An 18,243-nucleotide genomic window follows, 5' to 3' on the forward strand; every position below is an offset into this window, starting at 1 on the left:
GTTCTTCTTCTTCCCCACAGATGATTCAGATAACTAATCATCAATAGATTTTTGTATTGTTTGCTGTTGATAATTGTGCCTTGCTCTTGGCAGCCAGTGAGGACCAGCAGTGCTTCTCAAGACACTGCCATTTACCTCACACCTGTTAGAATGGTTATTAGCAAAAAGACAAGAAATAGCAAGTGCTGGCAAGGATGTGGAACGAAGGGAACCCCTGGGCATTGTTGGTAGGAATGTAAACTGGTGCAGCCACTATTAAAAACAGTATGGAGGTTCCTCAAAAAATTAAAACTAGAACTACCATAAGATTCATCAATTCTACTTCTGGTATTTATCTGAAGAAAATGAAAACACTAATTTGAAAAGACATATGCATCCTAACGATCATTGCAGCATTATTTACAATAGTAAATAATTTACAGTAGAAACAATATTGTAAACAAGTATTTACAATAGTAAATAATTTACAATAGAAACAACCTAAGTGTCCATCAATGGTTAAAGAAGACATGGTATACATATACAAAGAGAATGCTATTCAGCCACAAAAAAGACTGGAATCTTGCCATCTGTGACAACTGGATGGACCTTGAGGGCCTTATGCTAAGTCAAAAGAGGAAGAAAGAGAAAGACAAATACCATATGATCTCACTTATATGTGGAATCTAAAAAATAAAACAAACAAAAAAACAAAACATCAAGTTCATAGGTACAAAGAAGTGATTGCCGGAGGGAAGGGGGTTGGGGATGGATGAAATGGGTGAAAAGGTCAAAAGGTAAAAATTTCCAGTTATAAAATAAGTGTCATGGGGATGTAATGTATATCATGATGACTAGAGTTAATAATACTGTATTGCACATTTCAAAGTTGCTAAGAGAATAAATCTTAAAAGTCCTCATCATAAGAAAAAAGTTTTTGTAACTATGTGTGGTGACAGATGATAACAAAATGTTTGTGGTGATCATTTCACAGGGTATATGAGTACAGAATCATGTTGTACACCTAAAATTAATATAATGTTATATGTCAATTATATCTCAGTAAGAAAAAACACTGTCTTTCCTAGTATTTCCCTTTGCAATTGCCTGCAACCACAAAAAGGCTCATCAGACATTCTAACAATTCAATTTTTTTAAATAAACTTTATTATTCTAGAATAGTTTTAGATTTAAAGAAAAGTTGCAAAGATAGTACAGAGTTCCCATATACTCACACCCAGTTTCTTCTATTATTAACATCTTACTTTTTTTTCAACCAATTCCCAGACCTTTTCTGGCCCCAAACTCTCAGAGAGCTCATCATCCTCTCTATAGTTGGATTTTCCTGGCACATGTTGAGTCTCGACCTTGGATCTGGCTGGATTCTTACATAATTTGTGCTTTCGCACGCACAGAGGAGACGGCTCACATTTACTACCTTTTAGGAGTGGGTAGAGATTTGCACACTGAGCCGCACGTGCTTAGAATGAATGAAATTGGAACATTCTCTAACACCATGCACAGAAATAAACTCAAAATGAATTAACGACCTAAATGTAAGACCAGATACTATAAAACCCTTAGAGGAATACATAGGCAGAACACTCTCTGACATAAATTGCAGCAAGATCTTTTTTTATCCACCTCCTAGAGTAATGAAAATAAAAACAAAAATAAACAAATGGGACCTAATTAAACTTAAAAGCTTTTGCACAGCAAAGGAAACCATAAACAAAACAAAAAGACAACCCAAAGAATGGGAGAAAATATTTGCAAACAATGCAACCGACAAGGGATTAAAACCCAACATATACAAATAGCTCATGCAGCTCAATATGAAAAAAACAAACAACTCAATAGAAAAATGGGCAGAAGATCTAAATAGACATTTCTCCAAAGAAGACACACATGGCCAAAAAGCACATGAAAAAATGCTCAACATCACTAATTATTAGAGAAATGCGAATCAAAACTACAATAAGGTATCACCGCACACCGGTCAGAATGGCCATCATCAAAAAGTCTACAAACAGTAAATGCTGGAGACAGTGTGGAGAAAAGGGAACCCTCCTACACTACTGGTGGGAATGTAAATTGGTACAGCCACTATGGAGAACAGTATGGAGGTTCCTTAAAAAGCTAAAAGGAGAGAGGAGCTTCAAGATGGTGGAAGAGTAAGACGTGGAGATCACCTTCCTCTCCACAAATACATCAGAAATACACCTACATGTGAAACAGCTCCTACAGAACACCTACTGAACGCTGGCAGAAGACCTCAGACCTCCCAAAAGGCAAGAAACTCCCCATGTACCTGGGTAGGGCAAAAGAAAAAAGAAGAAACAGAGACAAAAGAATAGGGACGGGACCCGCACCAGTGGGAGGGAGCCGTGAAGGAGGAAAGATTTCCACACACTAGGAAGCCCCTTTGCAGGAGGAGACTGCGGGTGGCAGAGGGGGGAAGCTTGGAGCCACAGAGGAGAGCGCAGCCACAGGGGTGCAGAGGGCAAAGCAGAGAGATTCCCGCACAGAGGCTCGGCGCCGAGCAGCACTCACCAGCCCGAGAGGCTTGTCTGCTCACCCGCCGGGGAGGGCGGGGCTGGGAGCTGAGGCTCCGGCTTCGGTCGGATCCCAGGGAGAGGACTGGGGTTGGCAGCGTGAACACAGCCTGAAGGGGCTAGTGCGCCACGTCTAGCCGGGAGGGAGTCCGGGAAAAAGTCTGGACCTGCCGAAGAGGCAAGAGACTTTTTCTTGCCTCTTTGTTTCCTGGTGTGTGAGGAGAGGGGATTCAGAGCGCCGCCTAAACGAGCTCCAGAGACGGGCGCGAGCTGCGGCTAACAGCGCGGACGCCAGAGACGGGCAGGAGACGCTAAGGCTGCTGCTGCCGCCACCAAGAAGCCTGTGTGCGAGCACAGATCACTCTCCACAGCCCCCCTCCCGGGAGCCTGTGCAGCCCGCCACTGCCAGCGTCCCGTGATCCAGGGACTACTTACCCGGGAGAACGTAAGGCGCCTCAGGCTGGTGCAACGTCACGCCGGCCTCTGCCACCGCAGGCTCGCCCCGCCTCCTCCGTACCGCTCCCTCCCCCCGGCCTGAGTGAGCCAGAGCCCCCAAAGCAGCTGCTCCTTTAACCCTGTCCTGTCTGGGCGGGGAACAGACGCCCTCAGGCGACCTACATGCAGAGGTGGATCCAAATCCAAAGCTGAACCCCGGGAGCTGTGCAAACAAAGAAGAGAAAGGGAAATTTCTCCCAGCAGCCTCAGGAGCAGCGGATGAAATCTCCACAGTCAACTTGATGTACCTGCATCTGTTGAATACCTGAATAGACAACGAATCATCCCAAATTAAGGAGGTGGACTTTGGGAGCAACGATATATATATATTTTTTTCCCCTTTTCCTTTTTTTGTGAGTGTGTATGCATATGCTTCTGTGTGTGATTTTTTCTGTATAGCTTTGCTTTTACAATTTGCCCTAGGGTTCTGTCTGCCCATTTTTTGTTTGTTTGTTTGTTTGTTTTTGAAATACTTTTCAGGGCTTGTTATCATTGGTGGATTTGTTTTTTGGTTTCGTTGTTCTTTCTTTCTTTTTTAAATTACTCTTAAAAAAATGTTTTTTACTTATTTTTTATTCTTTATTTTAATAACTTTTTAATTTAATTTAATTTTATCTTTTTCTTTCTTTCTCTTTTTATCCCTTTTATTCTGAGCCATGTGGATGACAGGATCTTGGTGCTCCAACCAGGCATCAGGGCTGTGTCTCTGAGGTGGGAGAGCCAAGTTCAGGACATTGGTCCACCAGGGACATCCCAGCTCCACGTAATGTAAAATGGCAAAAGCTCCCCCAGAGATCTCCATCTCAACACCAAGACCCAGTTCCACTCAACGACCAGCAAGCTACAGTGCTGGACACCCTATGCCAAACAACTAGCAAGACAGGAACACAGCCCCATCCATTAGCAGAGAGGCTGCCTAGAATCCTAAGAAGTTCAGAGACACCCCAAAACACACTACCAGACATGGACCTGCCCACCAGAAAGACAAGATACAGCCTCATCCACCAGAACACAGGCACTAGTCCCCTCCACGAGGAAGCCTACACACCCACTGAACCAACCTTAGCCACTGGGGGCAGACACCAAAAACAACAGGAACTACGAACTTGCAGCCTGAGAAAAGGAGACCCCAAACATAGTAAGTTAAGCAAAATGAGAAGACAGAGAAACACACAGCAGATGAAGGAGCAAGGTAAAAACCCACCAGACCAAAGAAATGAACAGAAAATAGGCAGTCTACCTGAAAAAGAATTCAGAATAATGATAGTAAAGATGATCCAAAATCTTGGAAATAGAATGGAGAAAATACAAGAAATGTTTAACAAGGAACTAGAAGAACTAAAGAGCAAACAAACAATCACGAACAACACAATAAATGAAATTAAAAATTCTCTAGAAGGGATCAATAGCAGAATAACTGAGGCAGAAGAACGGATAAGTGACCTGGAAGATAAAATAGTGGAAATAACTACTGCAGAGCAGAATAAAGATAAAAGAATGAAAAGAATTGAGGACAGTCTCAGAGACCTCTGGGACAATATGAAACACACCAACATTTGAATTATAGGGGTCCCAGAAGAAGAAGAGAAAAGGAAAAGGACTGAGAAAATATTTGAAGAGATTATAGTTGAAAACTTCCCTAATATGGGTAAGGAAATAGTTAATCAAGTCCAGGAAGCACAGAGAGTCCCATACAGGATAAATCTAAGGAGAAACACACCAAGACACATATTAATCAAACTATCAAAAATTAAATACAAGCAAAAAATATTAAAAGCAGCAAGGGAAAAACAACAAATAACATAAAAGGGAATCCCCATAAGGTTAACAACTGATCTTTCAGCAGAAACTCTGCAAGCCAGAAGGGAGTGGTAGGACATATTTAAAGTGATGAAAGGGAAAAAACTACAACCAAGATTACTCTATCCAGCAAGGATCTCATTCAGATTTGACTGAGAAATTAAAACCTTTACAGACAAGCAAAAACTAAGAGAATTCAGCACAACAAAACCAGCTTTACAACAAATGCTAAAGGAACTTCTCTAGGCAGGAAACACAAGAGAAGGAAAAGACCTACAATAACAAACCCAAAACAATTAAGAAAATGGCAATAGGAACATACATATTGATAATTATCTTAAATGTAAATGGATTAAATGCTCCAACCAAAAGACATAGACTGGCTGAATGGATACAAAAACAAGACCCATATATATGCTATCTACAAGAGACCCACTTCAGACCTAGGGACACATACAGACTGAAACTGAGGGGATGGAAAAAGATATTCCATGCAAATGGAAATTAAAAGAAAGCTGGACTAGCAATTCTCATATCAGACAAAATAGACTTTAAAACAAAGACTATTACAAGAGACAAAAAAGGACACTATATAATGATCAAGGGATCAATCCAAGAAGAAGATATAACAATCGTAAATATTTATGTACCCAACATAGGAGCACCTCAATACATAAGGCAAGTACTAACAGCCATAAAAGGGGAAATCGACAGTAACACAATCATAGTAGGGGACTTTAACACCCCTCTTTCACCAATGGACAGATGATACATTAAACAAGATGGACTTAATTGATATTTATAGGACATTCCATCAAAAACCAACACAATACACTTTCTTCTCAAGTGCTCATGGAACATTCTCCAGGATAGATCATATCTTGGGTCACAAATCAAGCCTTGGTAAATTTAAGAAAATTGAAATCATATCAAGTATCATTTCTGACCACAATGCTATGAGACTAGATATCAATTACAGGAAAAAAATCTGTAAAAAATACAAACACATGGAGGCTAAACAATACACTACTTAATAACCAGGAGATCACTGAAGAAATCAAAGAGGAAATCAAAAAATACCTAGAAACAAATGACAATGAAAACACAATGACCCAAAACCTATGGGATGCAGAAAAAGCAGTTCTAAGAGGGACGTTTATAGCAATACAATCCAACTTTAAGAAAGAAGAAACATCTCAAATAAACAACATAACCTTACACCTAAAGCAATTAGAGAAAGAAGAACAAAACAACCCTAAAGTTAGCAGAAGGAAAGAAATCATAAAGATCAGATCAGAAATAAATGAAAAAGAAATGACGGAAATGTTAGCAAAGATGAATTAAACTAAAAGCTGGTTCTTTGCGAAGATAAACAAAATTGATAAACCATTAGCCAGACTCATCAAGAAAAAAAGGGAGGAGACTCAAATCAATAGAATTAGAAATGAGAAAGAAGAGGTAACAACTGACCTGCAGAAATGCAAAGGATCATGAGAGACTACTACAAGCAACTATATGCCAATAAAATGGACAACCTGGAAGAAATGGACAGATTCTTAGAAATGCACAACCTGCCGAGACTGAACCAGGAAGAAATAGAAAATATGAACAGACCAATCACAAGCACTGAACTTGAAACTGTGATTAAAAGTTTTCCAACAAACAAAAGTCCAGGGCCAGATGGCTTCACAGGCGAATTCTATCAAACATTCAGAGAAGAGCTAACACCTATCCTTCTCAAACTCTTCCAAAATATTGCAGAGGGAGGAACACTCCCAAACTCATTCTGTGAGGCCACCATCACCCTGATACCAAAACCAGACAAAGATGTCACAAAAAAAGAAAACTACAGACCAATATCACTGATGAACATAGATGCAAAAATCCGCAACAAAACACTAGCAAACAGAATCCAACAGCACATTAAAAGGATCATACACCATGATCAAGTGGGGTTTATCCCAGGAATGCAAGGATCCTTCAATATATGCAAATCAATCAACGTGATACACCATATTAACAAATTGAAGGAGAAAAACCATATGATCATCTCAATAGATGCAGAAAAAGCTTTTGACAAAATTCAACACCCATTTATGATAAAAACCATCCAGAAAGTAGGCATAGAGGGAACTTTCCTCAACATAATAAAGGCCATATATGACAAACCCACAGCCAACATCGTCCTCAATGGTGAAAAACTGAAACCATTTCCACTAAGATCAGGAACAAGACAAGGTTGCCCACTCTCACCACTATTATTCAACGTTGTTTTGGAAGTGTTAGCCACAGCAATCAGAGAAGACAAAGAAATAAAAGGAATTCAAATCATGTAAGAAGAAGTAAAGCTGTCACTGTTTGCAGATAACATGATAGTATACATAGAGATTCCTAAAGATGCTACCAGAAAACTACTAGAGCTAATCAATGAATTTGGTAAAGTAGCAGGATACAAAATTAATGCACAGAAATCTCTTTCATTCCTATACACTAATGATGAAAAATCTGAGAGTGAAATTAAGAAAACACTCCCATTTACCATGGCAACAAAAAGAATAAAATACCTAGGAATAAACCTACCTAAGTAGACAAAAGACCTGCATGCAGAAAACTATAAGACACTGATGAAAGAAATTAAACATGATACAAATAGATGGAATGATATACCATGTTCTTGGATTGGAAGAATCAACATTTTGAAAATGATTTTACTACCCAAAAAAATCTACAGATTCAGTGCAATCCTTATCAAACTACCAATGGCATTTTTCATAGAACTAGAACAAAAAATTTCACAATTTGTATGGAAACACAAAAGACCCCGAATAGCCAAAGCAATCTTTAGAAAGAAAAACGGAGCTGGAGGAATCAGGCTCCTGCACTTCAGACTATACTACAAAATTACAGTAATCAAGACAATATGGTACTGGCACAAAAACAGAAACATAGATCAATGGAATAGTATAGAAAGCCCAGAGATAAACCCACGCACATATGGTCACCTTTTCTTTGATAAAGGAGGCAAGAATATACAGTGGAGAAAAGACAGCCTCTTCAATAAGCAGTGCTGGGAAAACTGGACAGCTACATGTAAAAGACTGAAATTAGAACACTCCCTAACACCATACACAAAAATAAACTCAAAATGGATTAAAGACCTAAATGTAAGACCAGCCACTATAAAACTCTTAGAGGAAAACATAGGCAGAACACTCTATGACATAAATCACTGCAAGATCCTTTTTGACCCCCCTCCTAGAGAAATGGAAATAAAAACGAAAATAAACAAATGGGACCTAATGAAACTTAAAAACTTTTGCACAGCAAAGGAAACCATAAAGAAGACAAAAAGACAACCCTCAGAATGGGAGGAAATATTTGCAAATGAAGCAACTGACAAAGGATTAATCTCCAAAATTTACAAGCAGCTCATGCAGCTCAATATCAAAAGAACAAACAACCAAATCCAAAAATGGGCAGAAGATCTAAATAGACATTTCTCCAAAGAAGATATACAGATTGCCAACAGACACATGAAAGAATGCTCAACATCATTAATCATTAGAGAAATGCAAATCAAAGCTGCAATGTGATATCATCTCACTCCGGTCAGAATGGCCATCATCAAAAAATCTACAAACAATAAATGCTGGAGAGGGTGTGGAGAAAAGGGAACCCTCATACACTGTTGGTGGGAATGCAAATTGATATAGCCCCTATGGAGAACAGTATGGAGGTTCCTTAAAAAACTTAAAATAGAACTACCATATGACACAGCAATCCCACTAGTGGGCATATACCCTGAGAAAATCATAATTCAGAAAGAGTCATGTACCACAATGTTCATTGCAGCTCTATTTACAATAGCCAGGACACGGAAGCAACCTAAGTGTCCACTGACAGATGAATGAATGAAGAAGATGTGGCACATATGTACAATGGAATATTACTCAGCCATAAAAAGAAACGAAATTGAGTTATTTGTAGTGAGGTGGATGGACCTAGAGTGTCAAACAGAGTGAAGTAAGTCAGAAAGAGAAAAACAAATACCGTATGCTAACACATATATATGGAATCTAAAAAAAAAAAAAATGGTCATGAAGAACTTAGGGGCAAGATGGAAGTAAAGACGCAGATCTACTAGAGAATGGAATTGAGGACACAGGTAGGGGAAAGGGTAAGCTGGGACAAAGTGATAGAGTGGTAGTATATATATGGACATATAAACACTACCAAATGTAAAATAGATAGCTAGTGGGAAGCAGTCACATAGCACAGGGAGATCAGCTTGGTGCTTTGTGACCAGCTGGAAGGGTGGGATAAGGAGGGTGGGAGGGAGGGAGACGCAAGAAGAAAGAGATATGGGGATATACATATATGTATAACTGATTCACATTGCTATAATGCAGAAGCTAACACACCATTGTAAAGCAATTATACTCCAATAAAAACGTTAAAAATAAATAAATAAATAAAAGCTAAAAGGAGAACTACCATATGATCCACCAATCCCACTCCTGGGCATATACCTGGAGAAAACCACAATTTGAAAAGATACATGTACCCCAATGTTCACGGAAGCACTATGTTTACAATAGCCAAAACATGGAAGCAACCTAAATGTCCAACAACAGATGAATGGATAAAGATGTGGTGCATATATACAATGGAATATTCCTCAGCCATAAAAAGAATGAAATAATGCCATTTATAGCAACATGGATGAACCCAGAGATTATCTTACTAAGTGAAGTGAGTCAGAAAGAGAAAGACAAATATCACATGATATCACTTATATGCAGAATCTAGAAAATGATACAAATTAACTTATTTACAAAACAGAAATAGACTCACAGACTTAGAAAACAAACTTATGGTTACCAAAGGGGAAAGGTGGGGGGGGGGAGAGAAATTGGGAGTTTGGGATTGACATATACACACTACTATATATAAAATAGATAATCAACAAGGACCTACTGTATAGCACAGGGGATTCTACTGAATACTCTGCAATAACCTATATGGGAAAAGAATCTGAAAAAGAACAGATATATGTATATATACAACTGAATCACTTTGCTGTACATCTGAAACTAACACAACAAATAAACTATAATATAAAATAAATTTTTTTTTAAATCCTATATTAGTATGGTACATTTGTCACAAATAATTAACCAATATTAATATATTATCCAAAGTCCTTTCTTTATTCAGATGTCTTTAGTTGGTACCTAATGTCCTTTTTCTATTCCATGCTCCCATACCACATGACATTTAGTCTCATGTGTCCTTAGGCTCCTCTTGGCTGTGACAATTTCTGAATTTCCTTGTTTCTGATCATCTTGACTGTTGTAAGGACTACTGGTAACAATTCAACTATTACTTGAGTGGGTTTCTTTCTTTCTCTATCTGATGTCCTAGTAGAGTTTGCTGAGTTTGACTTCTCTCCATTGACTTTCCATGGGTTTTTCTAGTCAAGAAGCTTGTTTTTCTCACTTCCCTAGATTTTCTCTTCTGCAGCCAGCCGCCCATAGTAAAAGATATAAAATCAGTGAGTCTGGGTCTGACCAAATTATTTTGTCCATTTTCTCTTCTTTTGTTGGGTAATTCCCACCATTAGAACATTCCTCTTTAGACTGACATGATGTAGTCAAAGCCCCAATCTATTGTTGTTCTATCTCTCATCTTGGTTGTGCCTTCCTACAGAATATGAATTCCATAAATCTCAAGCATGTTCCCTCAGGACAAAGGGAATACCTGACTTCTGCTTGTAATTATTCACCAACTAATGGTATGAATATTTTGCACTCCTATTCCTAAATTCCTCCGCATAAATGTATCCAAATTTCCTTGTAACCAAATGGCATCGTCATCGCAGACCTCCAGGCATATTGACGCGAGTATTCTTACAAGGAATTCTCTATCTTCAGCTGTGAGAAGTTTTTCTCCATAGCCATTTGGATCCTAGCTCCTTACAGCACGGTTATTTAATCCTGCTATTCTCTTTCTGTCAGAATTCTTTGAGTCCCAGTTATCTTTTTCTGTCCTAGTAACAACTAAACCAATATTTCTCCTTTACCTTCTTTAGAGCAATTAGGCTCAGCTTCACTTCTTTCCCTTTTATATCTGACTCTCCTGGCCTTTAAGATCTCATTTTCCCCTTTACATTTGTCTAGTCTGTGAGCTAAAATATCAACTTTTCTAACAAGCAACTCTCTTTCTCCAACTCATTAAGCCAGTCTTCCTTTATTTTGTTTTTAGCTAATCATTCCAGTTGCTTTTTAATTGGCTGAAAAAACTTAATCTTTCTAGAGTTAAAAGCTACAACTTTTAATTGCCTTTTTAGACAGTGGGTTTGCAACAAGGTAACTTTGAGCTATGATATTGTCTTATCCCAAGAGGATAACATATTCTGTTCATTAAAAGAGCTTCCATTCATTTTTAGTTATTCATTCATAAAAATCTACCACATTTTCCTGGGAAAACCCATAGTTTGGGTCTGTGAAATCAGGATCCACAGCGAAAGTTTATTCAGCTAACAAGTCTCAAGTCAACTTGAGACCACATAGTTTATTCCTACTATAGTTTTATTTCTTGGCCTTGAAAGAGGGTGACGTGACATAGGGATGAGTAGTATATTGGTCAGCTGGTCTGGCACTGCCCACAGCAGCCCTGGTACAAACAGCACAAAGCTAGAACCTCACTAGTATTCTGTAGAACACGCAAAATTCAGATGCCTTGCAGTTTTAAAGCAACAAATATTGTTACTCTTTCCAAGGTCAGAAAGGACTAACCTTGGCTCCACCTGAAATACCAGGCCAAGCTGTGCCTATGAATCTCAAGGTCTTACTATCACAGTCTTACCTACAGGCATCTACATCCAGGAAGGCTGAAGTCACCTGCACAGCCCAAGTGCCTCTAAGGCACTGGTGCCTGTAGTCTTGCCTGAATAAAAACCGTCACTTTCCTGGGACAAAGTTATTATAGGCTTCGGTGACCCAACAAAGTCAAAACCCCACCTGGCCAATTTACTAAAGCCTGAGGCCTAATGTCACCCACCAAGGGAGCATGAGTTAAAAGCCAATAATAAAATTATTAAAAAAACAGCCATATGGCATGCTATAGAGAGTTGCCACCTACCAAAGTCAAAAAACCATGACTCCCACCTCTACTACTGCTTGGTAAACCAAAACCCTCTTGGATCATTTAGGGTCTTGCTTTGGTAATGTACCTCTATCTCCACAGTTCTCTTTCTTCCCAGCTTCTACTCCTTACCTATTGCCAAGGTATCTGATCTAATGCACAAGATTCAGAGGCTTGCATATTTAATATATAACACTCTTCCCCCCTTACCGAAGTTCAGAACCAACTGAGAGCTGATCCAAAGGTTAGGAGAATGGAGATGCCCCCTTTATTAGAGGAAAACTGTTGGGGTAGGTAGTAACTTACACATGCAGCCACAGTGAATTCCTAATACTGCACCTCACGGTCGGGCTACCTACCATGTGTTAGGGAGAAAAACAGGATACCATCTTCATCTAATTAAAAAAATTGGGTTTGTAAGGTGTGCCGTTATTTTACGCACCACTAAGAAAGAAATGAACCCTGCTTGTCATTTAAACTAGGACGTACCATTAGTCATAAGATATATGTTTATTCAGAGAGGCTAAGCTATTTTAAAGATGTGTCTTAGCATAGAGAACAGACTTGTGGTTGCCAAGGGGGAGAGGGGGGTGGGGGAGGGATGGATCAGAGTTTGGGATTAGCAGATGCAAATGATTCTATATAGGATGGATAAACAACAAGGTCCTACTGCATAGCATGGGGACCTCTAGTCAATATCCCGTGATAAACCATAATGGAAAAGAAGATGAAAAGAATATATATATATAACTGAATCACTTTGCTGTACAGCAGAAACTGTATAACATTGTAAACCAACTATACTTCAATAAAAGTATTTTTTTTTCAATGTGTCTTGGAATTGAAGAAATATGAAACAGGATCTGTACAAGCTGGCAGACCCCACACTAAATAAGGAGAAACAGTCAGGCTGCATGAGCCCTTTTCATCCCCCTGCACCTGCACGTGAATATAATGATGGACTCCTGCTGAGGAGCAGTGAGACAGGGCAGAAAGGGGGCAGAGCTATCCTAGTTCTTAAATGCTTGGAAGCATGAAGCAAGGAGAAAAGAGATGCCCTCACTCAACCAAAAATTAATGCTCTGTTTCAAAGAATTTGCAATAGTTACTAGACACGATGCCAAAAGTAATCTCGAAAACTTTTCAAATGGGAAAAAAAAAAAAACTTGTCCTTCACAGAAGAAAAGTTCTACAGGAAAAAAAAAATCTAAATATGAAGTTAATATTTATTTTTAAGGATTGGAAACAATATTACTATGTGGCAATTTCAATTTTAAGAGAATAATTAGAGCACAGTAAATACTTTGGAGCTATGATTTGCAATTTTCAAGCATTGAACCAGCATTTTAAGCAATCAATGGAAACAGGATCTAGAACTTGATTTTATCAGAACAACATCATTTCATGTTTCGTCTAATAGGTTTAATCAGTCCTGACTGTTCATTTATCTGAATGGTCTCATGGTAACTCTCCTTTTAAATCAGAGATATTACAGTCTTAGTCTCTATAGCAAGAACAGATTGCTGATTTTCAACTTTCAGTTGACTAAAAGCATGCTAGCTCAGTATTACAGATAAAGGGACATTCAGGAGCCTGATGAGAATGACCACAAAAAGCAAATAAATAGCCGAATGACGATGGAGCCTGAAGGCATCAGAGGTATTATATAAAAGCATATTGAGGCTTCCCTGGTGGTGCAGTGGTTAAGAATCCACCTGACAATGCAGGGGACACGGGTTCGAGCCCTGGTCCGGGAAGATCCCACATGCCGCGGAGCAACTAAGCCCGTGAGCCACAACTACCGAGCCTGCGCTCTAGAGCCTGTGAGCCACAACTACTGAGCCTGTGTGCCACGGCTACTGAAGTCCGCACGCCTAGAGCCCATGCTCTGCAACAAAAGAAGCCACCACAATGAAGCCTGTGCACCGCAATGAAGAGTAGCCCCCGCTCGCCACAACTAGAGAAAGCCCGCGCACAGCAATGAAGACCCAACACAGCCAAAAATAAAAAAAATAAAATCAATTAATTAAAAAAAAAAAAAAAAAAAAAGCATATTGCATGGTTGTCAAGTTCATCACCTTTGGAGTCAGACAGACCTGACCTCTAACATTAACCCTACTACTTACTAAGTGGGCAAACCTCTTAAACTCACTTCACTTCAGTTTCTTCACCTATATAAAGTAATAACAATTCCTCCCTCTCATGATTGTTGTATGAATTAGAAGGCAATGTATGTAAACCACTAGCACAGTGCCTGACCCATACAAAATGCTCAAAAAAATACTTCATTTTTACTGTGGGAAATATACAGCTCACACACAAGATTAATACTGTTTTCCAGCGTGGTAGTTATTAATGCAGTTCAACAGGTGTTCCAGGTCCTCTGCCTTCTGGACACGGGATAGAACTGCATCTTTGGCCCCCTTATGGTTTCTGGGATTACTTCTGCCCAATGAGCTGTAAGTAGAATTTATGTGTGTCTCTTGCTGGTCAGTGCATTTAAATCTTGACGTGGGACCCTAGAGATCTTTCTTTCCCTTTGCCACACTGGCAATGTTCCATATGGTAAGTGGGTGCCCCATCAGCCTGGATCCCAGAGTAAGGACAACATAAAACAGAGCTCCTAGCTAGCCAACCCTCAATCAACATGTACTATGAGTGTTGTCTTAAACCAGTGAGGCTCGGGGATTGTTAATAGTCCAGCATAATTTAGCCAGTCCTGACAAACACACCTAATTAATCTCACCTCTAATAATCACATGTTTTTATAATTACACTGTCATAATATCAACCTTTATATGTCCTACATCATCCTTCTATGGTTATCAGGCCAAGCAGGATGTTGGCAATTTTGTTGAAGTTCATTCATTCAACAAATATGTTCCAGACGCTGTGCTTTCCTCGTACTTCATTATGAAGTTGACTGACTCATGGGGGAAGGAGGAGATCATAGATATTAACCAAAAAATTCTCTTAAAATTTTGGCTTATTTAATTTTAAATTATATAGAGATCTATCACCACATACTCCCAATTATTACAGTCACAATAGGTTTAGAATCTTATTAATTTTCGAAGTATCTGAGAATCTCATTCTATCACTCCTTAAAGCTAAAACTTACCTGGGAGAGGAAATCATTACCTGGTTAAGCCCTTAGTAGGGATGGTTTATTTGATAACACATTTTATACATGGCAAAGCTACTAAAGATAAAAGCCCTGTGAAAGACAGAAACTCAGCAGAATTTTGAAGGGGATTAAAGGTTAGGCATATAAGGAACAACCTAAATGTAGAGTATCCATAAGTACAGGGTGATTTGTGGTGAAATGGGTGAAGCAGAAAAGCATCATTCGGTGAATAAGGAGTAATGAGAGGCAGGCTAGGATCTTAGAATACATACTGAATTTAAAATCCATTAGCTTGACTGAAGTTCTGGTTTTACTACTCATTTGCTATACGACCTAGAATAAGTCACTTAACTTTTCTCAGCCTTAGATTCCTCATCTAGAAAATACGGATAGAGTTTTTTTAAGAAAAAAAACTCAAAGAGTTTAAATCTAGGTAAAATCTAGACGTGAAAGCATTGTGAAAAACCAGAAGTCCTAGTCAAAGGAAAAATGTTAATATTTGGGAGTTTGGGATTAGCAGATGCAAACTATTATTTACAGAATGGATAAACAACAAGGTCCTACTGTGTAGCACAGGGAACTATATTCAATATCCTGTAATAAACCATAATGGAAAAGCATATGAAAAGGAATATATGTGTGTGTATACATATATATTACATATATATAACTGAATATATATTATATATATTATAATTATATATTATAATATATATGAACAATATATATTATATATATAACTGAATCAATTTGCTGTACAGCAGAAACTAACACAACATTGTAAATCAATGAAATTCACAAATTCACCACAACTATTTCTGTAGGAGAGAAAGTAAGGGAGGTCAATAGTTTCTATTCTATGATAAAGTGACAAGGCTCTTGAATGTTTTACTTTGCCTGAATGTTTTACTTTCTATGTCAACTAGCAGGGATACAAGGGCACTCCTAGAACTGTCACTCCTACTCACCTGCTTCCAATAGTTCATTCCAATATCCATTATTGGAGTATTCCAAATATTCAATAATTCATTCCAATACTCACCTGCATTCCAGTAGTTCCTCAGTGGAAGAAAAAGGAATTGAGTCACAGCAGACAACAGAATTCAGAATAACTTGAGATGCACCTTCAAGAATGACAACCAGCTGGAACATCATCTTGGGATCTGGGCAGGAAAGAAAAGTTTGAGAAGCACTCTATCAGCTGACTTCTCGGTAAGCCAAGAAATAAGCTGTTCTTATTCAGCTGTTCTCTGATCTATATGTGCTCCTGGAACATCAGTTTAGGAAATCATACTCTTAGAGTATAGATGGGCAAGAGCAACTTTACTATTGGAGCAATACTCTAAGGAATAAAAATAATTCATTTAAGGCAGAAAACGGGATTTGCACTTTCTTCTCTGCAAAACTTAAGAACCATAATTTTTCACTACGTTCTAATCATTGCAACTAAAAAGAGCACATTAATTCTACAACTTTTAGAATCAAAATAATTATGCTTTAAGAAAAATAATGATCACAAAAGTAAAGAATTGGGACTAACACATAATTGTAATAAACATTTCCTCCAAAACTTTAATCCAACCTTTCTTTTCAGTCTGAGAGATTCTAATTTGAACAGCATGGACTTTAGATGCTAGTACTAATTTGACATTGCATCTAGTTGAAATGTCATGCCCTCAGTGACTGAGTCTCCACTACCAAACTAAACCAGAGGATAAAAACAACTGCCTAATTAAGGTTTTGACTCAGTAACTCCAGCAAACTATGTTTTGCCTGAGAAAAAACTTTCCTGAAATCTTGAATTAATTTTATTAAATTCTGGACTAGAAATGACAGCAAATCTTAACATCTTACATTGACATTTGTGTGGTATCTCCACCTAGAATCTTTCTTCTCTTAAGCTGTCTTCCCACTAGATCAGACAAAAAAAATTCTTTATTATTCAGGACCATGATTTTCCTTATGGAAAAGGTTTCCCTAGTAGGTCCATTGACTTTCACATTAAAAAAAGAATGTGCTTATAAACCTGAAGTTATTATTGTTCAAACATATAAAAGGTTAAAGGAGGAAATATAGAGATAGGGGAAGAAAGTTTTTGTTTGTTTGCTTTTGTTTTTAATGAAAAGAATATTTCCAAAGTAGCAAGGTAAAATAAATTTAAAAGCAGAATACTGTAGATCAAAGTAAAATAACCTGAAATATGATCCTGAGAGCTTGTAACATCTCCCAGGGTCATAAGGGCTATGGTTGGAACTTTCCTAAAAATAAAGCTTATATTGATTGAAAGCATTTTTCTGGCTATATGCTCCCTAACATCCAGAGCTATATTGAACTAATCTATCCTAACACTCAGCATATAGCACATTGCCTGGCACAGAGCAGGCCCTCGATAAATATTTATTATTGAATGCTTCCCCAAAACAGAACCACTAGAGGTATATCTCAGTGCACAACATTCATGCTTCAGGAGTCAACACAACTTTTTTTTTTTTTGCATACTTAAAGTGCATTTAATATTTACTGAACATTCTCACAGATAGCTCTAATGGGCATCATTGTTTGGAATTTGTACATATACCTACCAATACAAATAGTTTGCATTGCAATTTAGGATTTTCTTTAAAAGGAAACATACTTTTAGGCCCTAAAATCTTAAATGATCCATATTGCTTTCAGATAAAGAATAAGCCAGGTACTAAGATAGTTAGTAACAGGAACTACAGTTGACCTTGACCCTAAAAGGACACTTGGCCACAGCCTATAAAAGACCAAGGAGTGAAGACCCTCAATAGGTAACTACAAAAATTTTCTCTTCCATAGATCTATTCGTGTCCCCCAGTTTCAAGTCAAAAGTTAGACTTGAATGGTTGGGAATGATTGGGAGTTTGGGATTAGCAGAGGCAAACTATTATTTATAGGATGGATAAACAGCAAGGTCCTACTGTATAGCACAAGGAACTATATACAATATCCTGTGTTAAACCATAATGGAAAAGAATATGAAAAAGTATATGTATATATGCATACATAGATGAATCACTTTCCTGTACAGCAGAAATGAACACAACACTGTAAATCAACCATACTTCAATAAAAATTAAAAGAAAATTAGACTATGGGCTAGAACACTATCTCCAGCAT

The 18,243-nt window shown here is 38.1% G+C and overlaps 1 protein-coding gene and 1 pseudogene across 5 annotated transcripts in view; one reads left to right on the forward strand and one right to left on the reverse strand.

Moving 5' to 3' along the window:
• Positions 1 to 18,243, forward strand: part of LOC309666475 (protein ILRUN pseudogene) — a 725,371-nt pseudogene that overhangs the window by 532,752 nt on the left and 174,376 nt on the right. The window lies entirely within an intron of this gene.
• LOC309665798 (uncharacterized protein) overlaps positions 1 to 18,243 on the reverse strand; it is a 437,009-nt gene that overhangs the window by 288,683 nt on the left and 130,083 nt on the right. For all 4 annotated transcript variants that reach the window (XM_082472531.1, XM_082472530.1, XM_082472529.1 and 1 more), the window contains exon 2: positions 16,145 to 16,265. In XM_082472531.1, the coding sequence (XP_082328657.1) occupies positions 16,145 to 16,265 (121 nt within the window). The remainder of the gene's footprint in view (positions 1 to 16,144; positions 16,266 to 18,243) is intronic.

This window comes from Balaenoptera physalus (genome assembly GCF_965194825.1).
Source record: "Balaenoptera physalus genome assembly, chromosome: 8".
Classification (NCBI taxonomy): domain Eukaryota; kingdom Metazoa; phylum Chordata; class Mammalia; order Artiodactyla; family Balaenopteridae; genus Balaenoptera; species Balaenoptera physalus.